Source organism: Oncorhynchus kisutch, linkage group LG26 (genome assembly GCF_002021735.2).
Source record: "Oncorhynchus kisutch isolate 150728-3 linkage group LG26, Okis_V2, whole genome shotgun sequence".
NCBI classification, from domain to species: Eukaryota; Metazoa; Chordata; class Actinopteri; order Salmoniformes; family Salmonidae; genus Oncorhynchus; species Oncorhynchus kisutch.
Genome location: NC_034199.2, coordinates 13600044 through 13619614, shown reverse-complemented (window position 1 = coordinate 13619614; position 19571 = coordinate 13600044). Strand labels below are relative to the sequence as shown.

At 40.9% G+C, this 19571-nt stretch overlaps 1 protein-coding gene across 1 annotated transcript; it reads right to left on the bottom strand.

Annotated features, from left to right (window-relative positions):
* Window positions 1-13984: 13984 nt before the first annotated feature.
* On the bottom strand, window positions 13985-18210 carry zgc:172182 (coiled-coil domain-containing protein 89). The gene is made up of 7 exons (XM_020462032.2): window positions 17944-18210; window positions 16549-17021; window positions 16294-16424; window positions 16073-16209; window positions 15902-15978; window positions 15325-15424; window positions 13985-14755 (listed from the first exon to the last, which is right to left on the bottom strand). The coding sequence occupies exons 1-7, from the start codon at window positions 18001-18003 to the stop codon at window positions 14669-14671; spliced, it is 1065 nt and encodes a 354-aa protein (XP_020317621.1). The 5' UTR covers window positions 18004-18210; the 3' UTR covers window positions 13985-14668.
* Between the last annotated feature and the right edge of the window lie 1361 nt (window positions 18211-19571).

Below are 19571 nucleotides of genomic sequence, written 5' to 3'. Positions count from 1 at the left end.
AAGTACTGGAGAAAAGTAGCTACACATCACAGAGCGCTGTCTGCTGATAGAATGCCCCTCTGTGAATTCCAATCTGATTGGAGAAATGCAACTGAAGCACAAAATGTGTCTGCTGTCGAGCAGAAATTACAATTAGAAGCATTTTAGATCTACGTTTACAAAATGCAGCAAGATATTTCTTATGCATTGAATTCCTGTGTGAAAAACTAAGAAAAACTAAGAATTCTGCGACCCCTAAATTTAACTGGCTAGTTATCTAAGTGGCTGAAATAATAAGGTGACATGGGCATCATCACATTGTGTTAGTGTTATGCCGTGTTTGAGAAGTCAAAGCCCTTTGGGTGAGTTGTCTGTACAGCTGCCACTGCTATCTTTTGATTTCCCTGCGTTCTTTCTCCTCTCCATGCTTGGTTGTCTGCTTCTCCCCAACTTCTCCAAGCAGAGCAGGCAGACCTGTTGCCTTATGCCCTAGTGACTCTAGACTCCACATTATAAATGTCCAAACTGATCAAAAATGACATTCGGTAGCTCCTATATATATATATAACTTTAAGAGCTGGGTTGCCTGTCTTGGCAATTTTTACAGTTTTTGTTTGCTCTTATTACCATATGTAGCTAGCAGCCTCCATGAAAAGTCACTATTACTTGTGCTAATTTTGTTAGCATTCTGGTAATATTTTTTATTTTACCAGGCAAGTCAGTTAAGAACAAATTCTTATTTTCAATGTACCTTGTCAGCTCAGGAGTTTGAACTTGCAACCTTCCGGTTACTAGTCCAACGCTCTAACCACTAGGCTACCCTGCCGCCCCATAGACATCCAATGGGCTTTTTATGTTTTTTTGGCACCACTTGGGTACTAAGCCAATAAAACTGTAAATCCCGGGATAAGAGAAGGACTGTATGACGATATAAAAACCTGGATACCGCCCAACCCTAATTTGTAGACTGCAAATTGACCACAAGAATTCCAAAGAGATATAACATTTGACTAAAACATAACAATTTCAAACTTTGCATCCATTTGTATACGATCACATGTGCCTCTCTATTATGCGTGGGCATACAGATTTCCAAAATTAAAATCCCTTGGAGACAATGTCCTGGTGTTTTTACAGTCTTTTTTTCCCCAATTTTTTTTTCTCCAATATATAAAACAAATCCTCAGAAAAAATGAAACCCCTCACAGGCTAAATTCCGCCCACCAGTTGGGGAACCCTGCTATAAGCACCACTGAATAATGTTAAACTTTGAAACCACCCAAGTCCCGTCTTGGCCAGGCAGGCAGTGATTGGTCCCACCGAATAATGACACGTATTGTCCCGCCACTGAGGGTATAATGCGCACTGCCCTGACCAAGAGTGTCACTCTTGCTTTATTCAGCCACCACTGTTTATCGAAAGCCACCATTCTACTCATCATTAAATTAATCTTTACATATTTTTTGTCTAAATTGCTCAACTTCGGACAGTCTACGCCGTCGACCGAGCGGTGAACATTATATTTTAGATTTTATTTTAGATTTATTCGATGTCGGTCTGTTTAGTATCCTAAGTCAGCTAGCTTGCTAGCCACTCCTTGCTAACGGTTCTTCTAGCTAGCTAATAAACACGTCGCTCCTGCAGGAGACTCAGGATTCTGAAGTAATTATATTATAATTGCCTTCCCAATGACACTCAAACAGTTTTCTTAACCTTTGAGTGAGGGTACCAGAGGGATTCCTTCTGGGGTTTTTTGTTTTTAAAGATTTTTTTCTCCTCAGGTCGAGATTGACATCCCCTGCCAGAATAAAACAGATGCGTCAAGTGTAAGGCGCACATGTCGGGGAGGGACAGACACAGAGAGTGCGTCCGATGCCTCGGGACCAGAGCACGCGGAGGTGGCTCTTACGGACTTCTTCTGAATTGCCTGTCCTTTGCCTTTTCAGTTCCAAGACCCTCGATACAGTTGCATCATTTAACTGAGCCTGCATGAGACAGCTCCTCTTGCACTGATAGCCTTAGTGTGACCGTGGATATCCAAGTTACACAGTCATGCTGTTGTGTCTGAACATTACTGATTGTTGCTTTTACTGTCTTGGGTGAGTGTTTCTCTGTGCATTCATTCATGTAATGTTCAGCATGCAAAGGAGAACGTGACAGAAAGTCTGCATCAGTGTTTACCTTTCTAGGACGATAATTCCGTGTGAGATTGAAGTCAGACAGCTCTGCCACCCACCGATAACATTCAGTCTTTCTGTAGATACTGTACATAAAGAGGCTTGCGAAAGTATTCACCACCCTTGGCATTTTTCCTATTTTGCTGCCTTACAACCTGGAATTAAAATGTTTTTGGGGGGGAGTTTGTATCATTTGATTTACACATCATGCCTACCACTTTCAAGATGCAAAATATTTTTTATTGTGAAACAAACAAGAAATAAGACTTGAGCGTGCATAACTATTCACCCCCCACCCCCCCCCCCCCCCCCCCCCCCAAAGTCAATACTTTGTAGAGCCACCGTTTGCAGCAATTACAGATGCAAGTCTCTGGGGGTATGTTTCTATAAGCTTGGCAAATCTAGCCACTGGGATTTTTGCCCATTCTTCAAGGCAAAACTGCTCCAGCTCCTTCAAGTTGTTTGGGTTCCACTGGTATACAGCAAGCTTTAAATCATACCACAGATTCTCAATTGGATTGAGGTCTGGGCTTTGACTAGGCCATTCCAAGACGTTTAAATGTTTCCCCTTAAACCACTCGAGTGTTGCTTTAGCAGTATGCTTAGGGTCATTGTCCTGCTGGAAGGGGAACCTCTGTCCCAGTCTCAAATCTCTGGAAGAGTGAAACAGGTTTCCCTCAAGAATTTATCTGTTTTTAGCACCATTTTTCCTTATTTTCTGACCAGTTTCCCAGTCCCTGCCAATGAAAAACATCCCCACAGTAAAGCATGGTGGTGGCATGTTTTTCGGGGTGATGAGAGGTGTTGGGTTTGCGCCAGACATAGCATTTTCACCAAATGTTCTAATGCTCTCTGGTGAGCGTCCTCCCATCTCACTTTCAGGTGAGGTGTAGCTTGTTCCGACTGTATAGTAATCTTGGTCCTTCGCTTCTTGGATACTGGGTTCTCCGACTTCACTGCTAGTAAGTCATAGAGACAAGTTGCATGTTGTGAAAAGTTCTGTATATAACCACTGTAGTACCTTGTTGGTGGCCTGTTTACCAGTTCTTGCACTGCTCCAATTTCTTTAACATCCATTCAGTAACCCTCAGCCCAAAACAAAATTCATAAATATTTTTTATTTTTATTTATTTTATTTCACCTTTATTTAACCAGGTAGGCTAGTTGAGAACAAGTTCTCATTTGCAACTGCGACCTGGCCAAGATAAAGCATAGCAGTGTGAACAGACAACACAGAGTTACACATGGAGTAAACAATTAACAAGTCAATAACACAGTAGAAAAAAAGAGAGTCTATATACATTGTGTGCAAAAGGCATGAGGAGGTAGGCGAATAATTACAATTTTGCAGATTAACACTGGAGTGATAAATGATCCGATGGTCATGTACAGGTAGAGATACTGGTGTGCAAAAGAGCAGAAAAGTAAATAAATATAAACAGTATGGGGATGAGGTAGGTAAAATTGGGTTGGCTATTTACCGATAGACTATGTACAGCTGCAGCGATCGGTTAGCTGCTCAGATAGCAGATGTTTGAAGTTGGTGAGGGAGATAAAAGTCTCCAACTTCAGCGATTTTTGCAATTCGTTCCAGTCACAGGCAGCAGAGAACTGGAAGGAAAGGCGGCCAAATGGGGTGTTGGCTTTAGGGATGATCAGTGAGATACACCTGCTGGAGCGCGTGCTACGGGTGGGTGTTGCCATCGTGAGCAGTGAACTAAGATAAGGCGGAGCTTTATTTAGCATGGACTTGTAGATGACCTGGAGCCAGTGGGTCTGGCGACGAATATGTAGCGAGGGCCAGCCGACTAGAGCATACAGGTCGCAGTGGTGGCTGGTATAAGGTGCTTTAGTAACAAAACGGATGGCACTGTGATAAACTGCAACCAGTTTGCTGAGTAGAGTATTGGAAGCTATTTTTTAGCACATGTTCATGACAGAGCCCCACCGGAGCCTGGCCCTGAAACAGGTTACACAGAGTTGTGGGAGCCACCTGTAGATGAACAGCACTTGAACCAAGAACAAATAACGGACCTCATTCTTGAAAAGGGTCACACTTATCAGCCCTGAGTACCTGATGGACATCTTCCACATGTTGTTCAAATGACTGACTAAAAATAAGAACATCATCCAAATATGGGATACAGATTATCTTTCTTACGCCCTCTAAACTTTCCTCCATGCTTCATTGGAAGGCAGAGGGACTGTTTGATAGGCCAAAGGGAATTATGTTCCATTCATATAAGGAGTGCTGAAGCCAATGCATTTTCTGGAGTCCTCATGGCCATGGTGGTATGCCTTTCCTTGATCTAAAACTGAAAACCACGAGTTTCCTCCCAAACTATTGAGTGTTTCCTGTATACAGGGTATGGGATGCATGTCCAGAACAGTCTACGTGTTCAATCCCCTGTAATCAACACAAAGTCTTATACTCCCATCCTTTTCTGTACCTCATAGACCAGAGGTGATGCGTAAGCCCCTGGAGGTGACCTTTCTCCTCAGCATACAAGGGGCGTGGCACACCATTGTATCTCTTTGCCACTGGTATGTTATCAGTCAATGTTATCTCCATTTGGAGATTTTCAATGTACCCTATGTCCATGTCATCTTTATAAAAAAATGTCTGCTTCCTCTCTGAACATCGGTTTGATTAACGTGTGTTGTTCTTGGTTCAAGTGCTGTTCATCTACAGGTGGCTCCCACAACTCTGTGTAACCTGTTTCAGGGCCAGGCTCCGGTGGGGCTCTGTCATGAACCTGTGCTAAAATAACCTTTTCTCTACTGGGCACCGGAACAGGGTGACACTCTACCATTCTCTGTAATACCCTTAGCAGTGTTTGTCTTGGTAAGGTAATGTCATGTTTGGTAGTATTCACTACTGCAATGTCAACTTTTCGAGATGGGCGCTTTCATGTTTCACTACCTGACTTTCTAGGTCCAGGCCCCAGAACTAGGACCATGAAATAATGTCCAGTCTGAGCGGTTGGCTTCTGAGCCCGCTATGTACTTAAGTGCTGATTCGTTTTGGTTCTGCCCACTATAGTGCTGTCCGGTTAGAACGTGATGTTGACGCCCATACTGAACACTTGGTCACCACCACATGCACACAGACACAGCACTTTGGTTAACTAACAGCATGTGAAAGTCTGTCAGCATCAAAAAACATATTTTCTCCAGAGGGCAAAGCACATCTAACATCAGGTGTGCATGTGGAGCCCTGGAGTGAGTCCAAGCACCCTGATTGGTTGGAATGAGTGTAAGCTTGAAGGGTGATTGACAGGACTGCAGGCCAATCAGGTTGAAAGGGCCGGCCTTTATTTTTACAGCTCATCATTGAAGGGGGCCTCTCTTGGGAGACAGGGAGGAATCCATTTTGTTTTCCTACCTGGAATTACAATGTCACATCTGCCTGCTGTAAGCAAGCATTCCTCAGTGTACTCTGAGTGCTGAAGCAGTTTGAGTAGTCTTTGCCTCATCCTGTCCTAGCTTAAGTGCATTTCTTAGCATATTTTATGCCCAATCCATAAGATTGCTAAATACCTAACAAAATGGCTACACGGACTGAGTTGACCCTTGTATTTTGCTTTGATTCTTGCACTGTCATTATGCACACTCACAAAGCCCTACACACTCAGGCACACTGACACTCCAACACACACACAAACTATCACTCCATCATTTGCTCACACACGCATAATATTCACATACATTTATACTGACTCTACACACACACACCCACTCACATACAATCATCATATACACTGCTCTGCTTTTCATATATCCCGATGCCTAGTCACCTTACCCTTATCTACCTCCATCACTCCAGTATCCATGCACACTGTAAATATGCTACTGGAACTGACTGACCCTGTACAGTATATAGTATGCTTACTTACTTTCTCATGTTCTTCTTATTTCTATTTATTGTGTGTTTTTGTTCTACCTTATGCTATTTTTAGTATTACATTGTTATTGATTACCACATTGTTGGGTTTGGAGCTTGCAAGAAAGGCATTTCACTGTACTTGTTTGTGCATGTGACATTAAAACTGGCTCTTTACTGTATACATCAGCTGTGAGGGCTCATTTTTACTTTTTGTTTGGACTATTTATTCAACTACATTAAACCCAATGATTGGTTTATCCAGTCTTTCATGTGTGACTAATATAGAAACCCTCAATTATGTCCCTGTAATGACATCAACTTGGGATCAAGCAAACTAAAACAAATGTCCACCCAACCCAGAAAAGGAATTTCAGTGCCATTGACTGCCCTCAGATCCAGTTTCTCCGTATTGCCCATGATTTCTGACAGTGGTCTAGTTTGTGAGCTGGCAAATGCGGTCTCCTCCATTCCTCACTAATGATGGATGCCTGAGCGCCTGTATCCTACAGTGCTTAAGTCTTTACACCCTCCATATAACACCACACTTGACATTTTTTCCCCCAATGAGCTGTGCTACATTACCATGTCCTGTTACCCATCGGGAAGCACTTGTGGCGAAATTTGAAGACTGTGACTTACAGAATGTGATGCAGCAAGTCGTGCGTGTGTTGAACATTAATCCTGCGAGGGCACTGAATCACTGGCAATTCCGACAAGTTGCTGGAGGAATACCAGACAGAATACGGCAACTTGATATTTCACAATGAAGTGCGATGGCTGTCTCGTGGCAGAGTTTTGAAAAGATTTCTCTTTCTCCTCTCTCAAATCTGTGACATTTAAAAAAATTAAAAATAAAATAAAAACTGACATCACCTTCCACCTGAACACTGTGAATCTCCAGCTCCAAGGGAAAGCTAAAACTCTGGGCAAAATGCTACGTGTGATCACAGCGTTTCAAAATAAAAATCAACACACTGTTCATACCCGTTTGTTCATTTCCCAAAACTCAAGAGCAGTCACCACATCCAACCCAGACATACTGCAACATTTTAGCTATGATGTATTTGTGCGTGTGTTGGAAGAGTTGAAGTTGGAGTTTGAGTCAAGATTCAAGGATATCATGTACTTCATTGAGAACCCCTTTCATGTACCAGTATCATCTCTGACCCTTCATCATAGCCCTCTGTCCTGACCGTGCTGGAATAGAGAGTGAGATAGTGGAGCTGCAGGCAAATGACACATTGCAAGGTGAACTAAGATCAGGTGTTACCCATTTCTGGAGCCTTGTGTCAGACACAGAGTATCCACTTCTGAAGCAATGTATCTGTCAGCACTTATTTATTTGAAGCAACATTTTCAACAATGAAAATTGTGAAACAAAAACATAGAAACTGACTGATCACTGCACACCTGGATTGCCTTACAAGGATAGCAACAACAGACTATACATTTAGAATGAACTCAGTCAAGGAGCAGAAGGGACATTTTCGCTCATCCAACTACTGAGGTAACCCTTAATATGGGTCTTATACATGTGATGCAGCCTATTTAATGTGTGTATGTATATATTTGTGATGTGCTGTACATCAACTCAATTGCATTTGATAATATTGGAATAAAAAGTACAACAAATTAAAGATCTGTGCGGCCCTCTGAATGATTGTCTCAACCCAAAGTGGCCCCCTTACAAAAAATAGTGAGTAACACTGCTTTAGGCCCTACATGCCCACACTATCATCCCTTCTACAAGTGCATAGCCGTAGGAGTAGGTCATTCTTTACAACGGCCTGTGTTACCTATTTCTTATTAATTCTATCACATAGCTGTCCGTCTTATCCCGGTATTGATTATGTTATGTCAGGGGTATTCCAGTGGTGCCCGTCCTGGTGACAAGCAAGGTTGGTTATATACGATATAGCGTAGTGGGGTAGATCAAACTGTTGATGGTTTTTAAAGTTATACATGACCTTTCCCCCAGTTACCTGTCTGGTTATTTTCATTTCATTAGAAACTCTCGTAGCCATCACACCAGAGGCAGTGTTGCCAATATCAGACCGCTGCGCGATAGAAGCATGGCTGGAAAAAGCTATTTCCTTAACACTGGTGCAGAGGAATGGAACGGTGTAACAAACGATTTAAAATCCATTCCTATGCTAGGGTATTTTAAGATAAACCTTAAGAAATGGTTTATGGGCAAAATACTTTAAAACTGCACAGACTTAAAGAAAGTATAATTGTTTTCAATGAGCATTACATGGTAATCTATTTCATTCCTTTTACGGTTTCCTCCTATTGATGAGATGTATTTGAGATGTTTTGTTTTCATGCTATAATTTTGTGTATATTTTGTTTTCATGCACTTTCATGAGGACCACAATGGAAATACGTTTTAAAACTTTTTTGTGTCATCCTCAATGATTTGAATGGCATTGTACTGTTTCCACGTGTGGTTGTACTATGTTTTAAAATTGTCAAATAAATCAGAACAACAAAAAACTTGAGTTCGAAATGATGTAAAGAATGAGCTGTAGGGTACTAGGGGGTAACTGCCCCCCCCCCCCCCCCCATAATTCACATATAGACCACAAGATATCACCAAATTATTTCCCCAACACTTTCCCTGGCTGCCACTGCTCTTGCTCAACAACAAAAATTTCCTCTGTGTCATCACAACTTTGAGATATTTCAACAAAACGATTTTGTGGTAAGTTGATAAAAAAAATTGAAATGTAGAAAAAGTTGTAGATATATTCCAATTACGTTAGATCTATAATCCTCTCGCTAAGAGAGAAAAATGTAGATAATGTTTGAGTAAAGTAGTAATATGTTGGATGAGTGTGTTGGGTGCAACATTTCATGAAATAACAAACAAAAAAGTGTAAACCGTAGCCCTTTATTTCCCTTTACAGTTTATCCGTTTAAGCATGACCTTCGACCAAATAAAACAATTTGCCGGCAGGGCAAAACGTATTATTACGTATTATACTCTCGAGGGCAGTTTCAAAATTGAAAATGATTCAGTGGTGCTGTCTAGAGACAATAAGTAAAACCTCATGACAAAACAAGCAAGTATAGTGTAGAGCACGTGTCAAACTCATTCCACGGAGGGCCAAGTATCTGTGGGTTTTCGCTCCTACCTTGTACTTGATTGATGAATTAAGGTCACTAATTAGTGATGAACTCCCCTCACCTGGTTGTCTAGGTCTTAATTGAAAGGAAAAACCCAAAACCCGCAGACACCAGGCTCTCCAAGGAATGAGTTTGACACCCCTGGTGTAGATTAACATTGTATCATCTAAACTGCTCTGAAATATATTTTCCATAACCAAAAACATTGTATTTACAGCTGTTTGAAGCTGGTGTTCAAAACCGAAAGTAAAAGACAGAATGAAACTTAAAAACTGGAAGCATAGAAATAGTGCACATATAAACAGCTCTACCACTTCTAAGACCTGTTTTCAATGAGAATGACAGGTCAATAACTCACATTTCTGTGAATTTGGTCTGATCGCCCGAAAAGTTACATATTGCAGCTTTAAATTGTGTTTGCATAGCTGTGGGAAGTAGTTTGGGACGCTGTGATTTTTTTGTGCCTGCACTGATGACATCTATATGGGGGTTCCCGATTGGGCACTATATCTCAATACTAGAGGCGTCCCTACAGACCCTGGTTCGATTCCAGGCTGTATCACAACCAGCCATGATTGGGAGTCCCATAGGGTGGCGCACAATTGGCTCAGCGTTGTCCGGGTAAAGGTTTGGCTGGGGTAGGCCGTCACTGTAAATAAGAATGTTCTTAACTGACTTGCCTAAAAATCCAACACAGTACTAGTAAAGGCCCAGTACACTACCTGTGTGATAAAAAAAAAATATGTATGAGTGTTTACCAGCATTTGTAACTTGTATCTGATAAATATATATACAAAACAGTTGATCTGATAATACTTGTGGAATATAAAAATACTTGCTTGATTTACAGTATCAGTCAAAAGTTTGGACACACCTACTTATTCAAGGGTTTTCCTTTATTTGGACTATTTTCTACATTGTAGCATAATAGTGAAAACATCAGAACTATGAAATAACACATACGGAATCATGTAGAAACCAAAAAAGTGTTAAATCTAAATATATTTTATATTTGAGATTCTTCAAAGTAGCCACCCTTTGCCATTATGACAGCTTTGCACACTCTTGGCATTCTCTCAACCAGATTCATGAGATAGTCACATGGAATGCATTTCAATGAACAGGTGTGCCTTGTTAAAAGTTAATTTGTTGAATTTCTTTCCTTCTTAATGCGTTTCAGCCAAGTTGTATTGTGACAAGGTAGGGGTGGTATACAGAAGATAGCTCTATTTGGTAAAAGTCCATATTATGGCAAGAACAGCTCAGATCTTCATTGTAAAGGGGTTAAACACCGTTTCCCATGCTTGTTCAATGAATCATAAACAATTAATGAACATACACCTGTGGAACGGTCATTAAGACACTAACAGCTTACAGATGGTAGGCAATTAAGGTCACAGTTATGAAAACTTAGGACAGTAAAGAGGCCTTTCTACTGACTCTTAAAAACACAAAAAGAAAGATGCCCAGGGTCCCTGCTCATCTGCGTGAATGTGCCTTAGGCATGCTGCAAGGAGGCATGAGGACTGCCGATGTGGCCAGGGCAATAAATTGCAATGTCCGTACTGTGAGACACCCAAGACAGCGCCACAGGGAAACATGATGGACAGCTGATTATCCTCGCAGTGGCAGATCACGTGTAACAATACCTGCACAGGATCGGTACATCCGAACATCACACCTGCAGGACAGGTACAGGATGGCAACAGCAACTGCCCGAGTTACACCAGGAACGCACAATCCCTCCATCAGTGCTCAGACTGTCCGCAATAGGATGAGAGGCTGGGCGGAGGGCTTGTTTGCCTGTTGTAAGGTCCATCATGGTCTGGGGCGTGTCACAGCATCATCGGACTGAGCTTGTTGTCATTGCAAGCAATCTCAACGCTGTGCGTTACAGGGAAGACATCCTCCTCCCTCATGTGGTACCCTTCCTGCAGGCTCATCCTGACATGACCCGCCAGCATGACAATGCCACCAGCCATACTGCTCGTTCTGTGCGTGATTTACTGCAAGACAGGTTGTTACCCCATTTCAGTTTATGTCTCAGTTGTTGAATCTTGTTATGTTCATACAAATATTTACACACGTTAAGTTTGCTGAAAATAAACACAGTTGACAGTGAGAGGACGTTTATTTTCTGGCTGAGTTTATATCCCGCTTAGGATGACCCTGGTATGAGTAAGTCAGATGGCTGTCATCTTGCATTTCACTTGTTAAAATGTCAAGAAAGGGGCCACTATCATTGATTGTTGAAGCTTGTAATGGCTTCATCTTCAATGTGTGAAACAGATCCAGCAGAACAAGCCAATTAGATCACACGTGGTGTAAACAGATTTAACACTTGTTTTAGGTAACACAACATAAGATAATGCTGTGTTCTTTTTCGTCACGTTTCTTATTTGTCTGCACCTATTTTCAACTTTAACGAATCCTGCCCATAAAACAGCATAACCTGCAGGGATGTCTGCAAAGTTCCCTGACCCAAACACTCACAAATGGAATTCAGGTAGAGTAAGGCTTAGAACAGAGAAAGTTTACAGACACAGCTGCAGTAACTATTACTTGCAGTACAGGCCTAATTTATCAAAATTAACAAGCACTGAGGTGTGATTTACAAATCATAAGTGTCAGGAACACAGTGTAATGTATGTCATATACTACCAGGCTTTTTAATTTTTTATTTTATTTAACTAGGCATGTCAGTTAAGAACAAATTCTTATTTTCAATGACGGCCTAGGAACTGTGGGTTAACTGCCTTGTTCAGGGGGAGAATGACAGATTTTTACCTTGTCAGCTCGGGGATTTGATCTTGCAACCTTTCGGTTACTAGTCCAACGCTCTAACCACTAGGCTACCTGCCGCCCTATAGAAAATATACTTAGAACTGCAAATCAGTTTAGCATATACTGAAAAGTGGGAGAAGGCCAGAGGATATTCTTCTGGCGCAACATGACATTTGACATTCAGTTCTTACTGCTTATTGTAGGAGTTGTTTTGTAATCCCAACCTTTTTTAGGTTAATAGCTGTCAATAATTTATCATGCAAAGAATTAGGTACAGGTAACAACATAATCAAGCCTGATATAACAACGTTCCAATGGTCAAAAGCTCTCTCTCTCGTTCTGTGTGTGTTTTTCTAAGAAATGTGATGACAAAATAACTCCTATAATAGCAGTTACTACAGTTGAAGTCAGAAGTTTATATACACTTGGGTTGGAGTCCTTAAAACTAGTTTTTCAACCACTCCAAAAATGTATTGTTAACAAACTATAGTTTTGGCAAGTCGGTTAGGACATCTACTTTTCAACTTTGAGCACTACCATCAGTCCTATGTCATGCCAACAGTAAAGCATCCTGAGACCATTCATGTGTGGGGTTGCTTCTCAGCCAAGGGAGTGGGCTCACTCACAATTTTGCCTAAAAACAGCCATGAATAAAAAATGTTACCAACAGATCCTTAGAGAGCAATTTCTCCCAACCATCCAGGAACGGTTTGGTGACGAACAATGCCCTTATCAGCATTATGGAGCACCTTGCCATAAGGCAAAAGTGATAACTAAGTGGCTCGGGCAACAAAACATTGATATTTTGGGTCCATGGCCAGGAAATTCCCCAGACCATAATCCCATTGAGAATGTGTGGTTAACCCTCAAGAGGCGAGTGGACAAACAAAAACCCACAAATTCTAACAAACTCCAAGCATTTGATTATTCAAGAATGGGCTGCCATCAGTCAGGATGTGGCCCAGAAGTTAATTGACAGCATGCCAGGGCGGATTGCAGAGGTCTTGAAAAAGAAGGGTCAACACTGCAAATATTGACTCTTTGCATCAACTTCATGTAATTGTCAATAAAAGCCTTTGACACTTAAGAAATGATTGTAATTATATTTCAGTATTCCATAATAACATCTGACAAAAATATCTAAAGACACTGAAGCAGCAAACTTTGTGGAAATTAACATGTGTCATTCTCAAAACTTTTAGCCATGACTGTATATAAACTTCTGACCCACTGGGAATGTGATGAAAGAAATAAAAGCTGAAATAAAATCTCTCTCTACTATTGTTTTGATATTTCACATTCTTAAAATTAAGTGGTGATCCTAACTGACCTAAAACAGGGAATGTTTTACTAGGATTAAATGTCAGGAATTGTGGGAAACTGAGTTTAAATACATTTGGCTAAGGTGTCGGTAAACTTCAGACTTCAAATGCATATAGTTGTCAATAATTTATCATGAGAATAATTAGCCAGGTAACATCAACACGTTCAAGTTCAAGCCTGATAAATAACAACGTTCCAATGGTCAAAAGCACACACACAAGCCTCCCGGGTGGCGCAGTGGGTGGTACAGCTCTTTTGCTGTACTGCAGCGCCAGCTGTGCCATCAGAGTCCCTGGGTTCGCGCCCAGGCTCTGTCGTAACCGGCCGCGACCGGGAGGTCCTTGGGGCGACGCACAATTGGCCTAGCGCCTAGCGTCGCCCGGGTTAGGGAGGGCTTGGTCGGTAGGGGTGTCCTAGTCTCATCGCGCACCAGCGACTCCTGTGGCGGGCTGGGTGCAGTGTGCGCTAACCAAGGTGGCCGGGTGCACGGTGTTTCCTCCGGCGCATTGGTGCGGCTGGCTTCCGGGTTGGATGCACGCTGTGTTAAGAAGCAGTGCGGCTTGGTTGGGTTGTGTATCGGAGGACGCATGACTTTCAACATTCGTCTGTCCCGAGCCCGTACGGGAGTTGTAGCGATGAGACAAGATAGCTACTACAACAATTGGATACAACGAAAAAGGGGTAAAAAAATAAATAAAATAAAAAACACACACACACACAAAGCCTGTACTGCCCTCTTCTGATAGAGATGTAAACTAAGCCAGAATTATCACAAGTTACAGTGCACCATCTCTTTTAAACTTTCAGCCATATTCACCATGTTGGGTTCTGACGCTGCTGCACCGGGGCTCTGCAAGCTCTTAAGCCAGGGTTTAATACCCTAAAAGCATTCAGCAGAGCCCCAGGCGCTCTCTCCACACTTGCCTGGGGACCAAACGGAAGAATTTCTAAATCCACCGTCTGGGACATTTCAGTGTTTGTGTTTGAAATGGATGTTGGATAAAATTACATTTGAACTTTCTCTACTAGTTGTCTGCATGGTTAGTCATTATGTAGGAATGAATTCAAAACAATATATCTACAGGAAATTATAATTAATCAAAATTTTCAAAGCGCAGGTAGTATGTTCAGATTTCTATCACATGAAGCATGTGCACACAATGTAAATACACCGAACAAAAACAAACTCAACATGCAACAGTTTCAATGATTTTACTGGGTTACAGTTCATATAAGGAAATCTGTCAATTGAAAGTAATTCATTAGGCCATAATCTATGGATTTCACATGACTGTGCATGGGCACAGCCATGGGTGGGCCTGGGAAAGAAGCAAATTCATACTCTTATCTTATTACATCAGTGAATGGGTGGATGGAATGGTAGGTAGTCTTAGCCAATCATATGGCGCAGTTTGGCATTTAACTCCTTTTCCTTTTCAAGTAGGTCGGTGCTGTGGTTTTTATATGCTTCAAAATCCTATGAAATAATTGTATACAATTGAGCATGATAGAACTTCTATAGCAGCTCTTTTGCAATTTTGCAATGTCAGTTTATCCCAATGATTTATATATACACTAGATGACTAATTAGACGGTGGTGTGTTGAAGACACCGTGCCTCCATCTTGGCACTCCCCCAACATTGTACAAAAATATTTTGGAAGCTATAGAAATGCATTTATTAATGTCTACATTCGTTTTTGTCACATGTATTCTATTACAGACACCTTAATGGATACTTTTAAATTATATTTTATGAAATAAACATAAAATAGAAACAAATTGAAAAACATTTTATTTAAAGTATACATTTAAGAGATGACTAATTGTACTGTCCCCACTACAACAAAAAATACATAAATATATGTAATTTTGTCCTTCATACATTTAATTGAAATACTGTAGAATTCCATTGATTCCTTGCTATGGAGGACTGGGGAGTGCAATATGGCCGACCGGTGTCTTCAAAGCCTCTCAATCGCCAATACATAGCATTAGCAATCCAGGTTTTATATACATCATTGTTTTTTTCCACATTTCAACTAACCTTCTTCAGCTTGTTGCAAGTGTTCACAGACTGATCAAGAGCATGCTGGAGTTCTTTGACTTTCAAATTAGTGTTCACCATAGCTGCCTCTCTTTCAAACCTAAAGCAGAGACAGATTTAATATACAGACTGTACATTATATGTGCCACTATTGGACTGCATTTTAAAGGCCCAGTGCAGCCGTTTAAAAAAAATCTCAATATCAAATCATTTCTGGGTAAAAATGAAGTACCTTACTGTGATTGTTTTCAATCAAAATCATCAAAAAGAACCACAAATAGCTTCTTAGCAAGAGCAATTTCGTAAGTAAGAATTTTACTAGGACTGTCTGGGAGTGGCATGAGAGGGGAGAGATTTGGAACACTCTTATTGTTCTATTCTTTTGAACTAATTTACCACCTAGTGATGTCACCAAGCAGGCCAAAACTCCATCCCACCAAAACAGCTCTTACACTAAACGGGCATCATCATAATTTTCACAGTAATATAACTTCATAGTGTGGAAATATATATATATATATAAAAAACACAGGCAATCACATTTTTGACTGCACTGGGCCTTTAAACCATTATATACCTTTCTTCTGCAGCAGCCCTGTTTTTTTCCACCTCTTGCCTTTTTGTCTCCAACTGCTGGATTTCCACCTGTTTATCCTTTCAAAAGGCAGAAATATTATGAATTAGATTAACTGCTTCCATGTGTAGTTAAAACTGCCATTCTGTTTTAAAAAATGATGTTATGCATTACCTGTATTAGTTTCCCCCTTTGCATCGAGAGATCCAAGAATTTGTCTTTTTCCTTGGCCAAGACCTCCATTTTTTTCTGCATCTCTGTCCCTTTCAATGAATCATTTTCTCTTGCTTTTTTAAGCTGTTGATCAAGTTCTGGTCAAGAGACATCAGAAAAGTGGTCATATTTGTCTTTTAGGACAGATGTTTTGGGAAACCGAATTATACAGCCAAACTCACCTGTGCACATCTCCACTGCATTGCTCAGCTGTCTTTGAGCATCATGCAATTCACCTTGTAAGGACGCCTCCTTAGTATGATGGAGATCCATGAGCCCTTTAAGTTTGGTCTTGAACCCAGTTGTTTTTCCCCTGTTGGGAAAAAATATATACCTATTGTTATAACACTCCTACATTGAACAATCGGATGAAGTCCGTCTACATTCACTAAATGCAGCCATAAATGTAAATATAAAAACAAATGGTACATTCTTACTGATATTCATTATCAAGACTTCTATGTTGCTCAGCAAGGTCTCTCAGTTCTTGTGTTAGTTTCAAAACAACTGCTTCTTTGTCTTGTAAGTCTTTAGAGAAAAGTTTCTCGTTCTCTTCCTGAAGTCGTTCGTTCTCCTGTTTTAGTTTGGCATTCTGTCTTTTGTACTCGTCCTTGAAATGTATCAGCTCCTGATGGTTGGCTGCCAGATCCATAAACCTTTGCTCTAACTGCATGGATCTCTTCTTTTCCTTGTCAAGTTCGGTCTGTACGTCTGCTCTCAGGTCTTCTAACTCAGAGTTGATCCTCTCCAGAGCCTGACAACGAAGAAGCATGTCGTCTGCTCTTTGTTTCAAAATGCAAATCAAACTCGATTGTTCGTCTATCCTTGACCGCAGCATCCCTGACTCTGTCCTCTCCTCCAGGGAAAGGCCACGCAGTTTCTCCAAAGACTTGTGGACATCGTCCATGTCCTGGAGGAGAAAAATAAGTCATGTGAAATGTACAGTGGGGCAAAAAAGTATTTAGTCAGCCACCAATTGTGCAAGTTCTCCCACTTAAAAAGATGAGGCCTGTAATTTTCATCATAGGTACACTTCAACTATGACAGACAAAATTAGAAAAAAAATCATATTTGCAAATTATGATTTTATTTGCAAATTATGGTGGAAAATAAAATGGTCTATATCGTAACAATCTGCGTTTTGGTCTTCATTTAAGGTTAGGCATGAGGTTACCCGTGTGGTTCGCGTTAAGGCTACCTTTAAAATCCCATTTTAAGAAGAATATTGTTTTAATAGGCGTGGTAACTAGTGACGACCATGTCTACTCGACTCTCTGTGGCACATCCAGCCGATCATCCAAGAACCCCAACTACCATGTAGAGTTGCACCACATGCATTTTACACGAACCAAAATGTTATGTTGACCCCTCCCAAACCAAAGTTTCCTTCCAACCTCGCATCCCTGCTGTCACCAACATTGCAACATTTTACTTCCACTGAGACTCAAGTTCCACGAGAAAACTATTTGCTTCCAATCATTTGTAACATTGTAGCAAACATATACCGTCTGCAGGTGCAAGCAACCTGGAGCAAGTGAACAGCAGATAATCAGTCTGTCAGTCAATTAGCTAGCTATACATTATTCATTGCAATGCAATCTTGTTTTAATTCGAAGGAAATTAAACGTATATTCCCATAAGATTGGCCATGCGGACTTCAGATATCCACACACACAGGTGGCTAAATAATGCAAAACAAAGCGTGCTTTACTGCTAATGTTGACGAGTAAATTAGATGGTTAACGTTAGCTAGCTAGCTACAGTAGCTTGTATCTGGCAGAGTCGGACGTCGACGTTTCTTGAAATTATAATAACCTGGTAACGTTTCTTACCTGTTTGGTCTCTCTTATCATCTTCCTTAAGTCTTTTGGACTTCTGTGGGGTGATGCCATGTCGACTTGCCTTTAGAAATAGGTATACGAGCTTCAAGATGCGTAAATCAGTATCGTTCACTTAACGCTACTACTTCAACGAGTCTTTTACAACGGGTCTTGTCGGAGAGCCGCAAAGTTTCAGCTGTTGCTACTGGCAACTGTCATTGCAGTTGCCTACCGGAAACCATTTTCTCCCCTCCCATCTTTACATTTCCTCGCACCATTTCTTAGTGAGCGGTGGCACACACCAACATTAATCATGTTTGACTAGAATTGTTACATTTATAAATAACGTAGTTGATTTTGTATGTATTTATTTGGCTAATTGGCTTGTGCCAAAAGACATGAGCCACGGAATTATACAGCTCGACACAAATGCACAAGGGAAATGGAAAAGGGAATCCTATGTTGCATTGTTCGGAAGTGTTGCAGATGAAACATTAGACGGTGCGCCGCAGGTGGAATTTCCTCCTCTGCACCACATGATGGGGCTGCTGCGCCTCTCATAAGTGGGTTTGCATGCTACACATCGAAACGTGAGGCCCATCTAAAGTGGCTCGCAAACATGGTCCCAGACCCAAATCCTTCGTTATTTCCGTAACACCAATATTTAAAAGCAATGTAAACAAATAGATAGATATCGAGGAGTAAAAAAACAATCAAATGTATTAGGCTTTGCATGATACCCAGCGCATCAAAACCTGATTTTTTTACGAAAAGGAGCGAAAGTGCAAGGCTTGAGGCACAGTTTATATTTCAAATCAAACCATTTTGGGACATTCAATTGACTTATTGGGTGAAACCTTGCTTGTAGACCTAAAGTATGTGCTTATTAGGCAGTCATTTGCAGGATTAAATAGTGATCCAATTTGCAGGCCTATATTTATTGATTAGTCGATTTCATCTCATTTTACAGCTTTTTTTTGGGGCCATTTATCATGATCTGGGCCTTGAAATGATGATCCTGCCCCAGTGCCCCCCATGTAATTGAGGCGAGCCTTGACCCCGGTGTATTCCCGTACCAACACACCAAGGTCACCCTGAAGCTGAATAACGTTGAGTCCTTTCAGTCAGAACAAAAAATAACATTCAACGATGCTCTGGCAACAACATAACCTATAATTGATTCGTTTATTTGTACTTTTATGACAAATAATTGTCTTATTCATTTTAGACATCATTCACTGGATGTGAAAGATCATGTGAGCATGGTAGAAGAAGAGCAACAGTTGTGTTTCTTATTTGCCTGCTGCTGAGTTAATCAAATAGGCTACTAAATAAATAGTAAATAGATAAACAGTAAATAAATACATGTTTAAGACCTAGGACATACATCTTTCAATTCAGCATTGTAAAAAATAAAGGTTTCCAGGGAATTATTTGCGAATGGGCTATTTTAGGCTAAACCATGTTGTTTTGATTTACATCGAGAGTAATTATTATAGATGTTTAAACAACAAAATGCTGCGTTATTATTTCATTAATGTTGCCCCCATTAGGGCCTACCTAGCTGTCTGATGGACAACGCAATGTCAAATCACGTGTAGATGAGACACCCCGGGCAATGGAATTATGCAGATTCCAGG

Coding starts and splice junctions, on each gene's coding strand:
- zgc:172182 (XM_020462032.2), bottom strand. CDS start 18,003: ATGGCATCACCCCACAGAAGTCCAAAAGACTTAAGGAAGATGATAAGA. Junction 16,425..16,548: donor AGTCTTGATAATGAATATCA/GTAAGAATGTAC, acceptor TTTTCCCAACAG/GGGAAAAACAACTGGGTTCA. Junction 15,425..15,901: donor AGGGCTGCTGCAGAAGAAAG/GTATATAATGGT, acceptor TCTCTGCTTTAG/GTTTGAAAGAGAGGCAGCTA.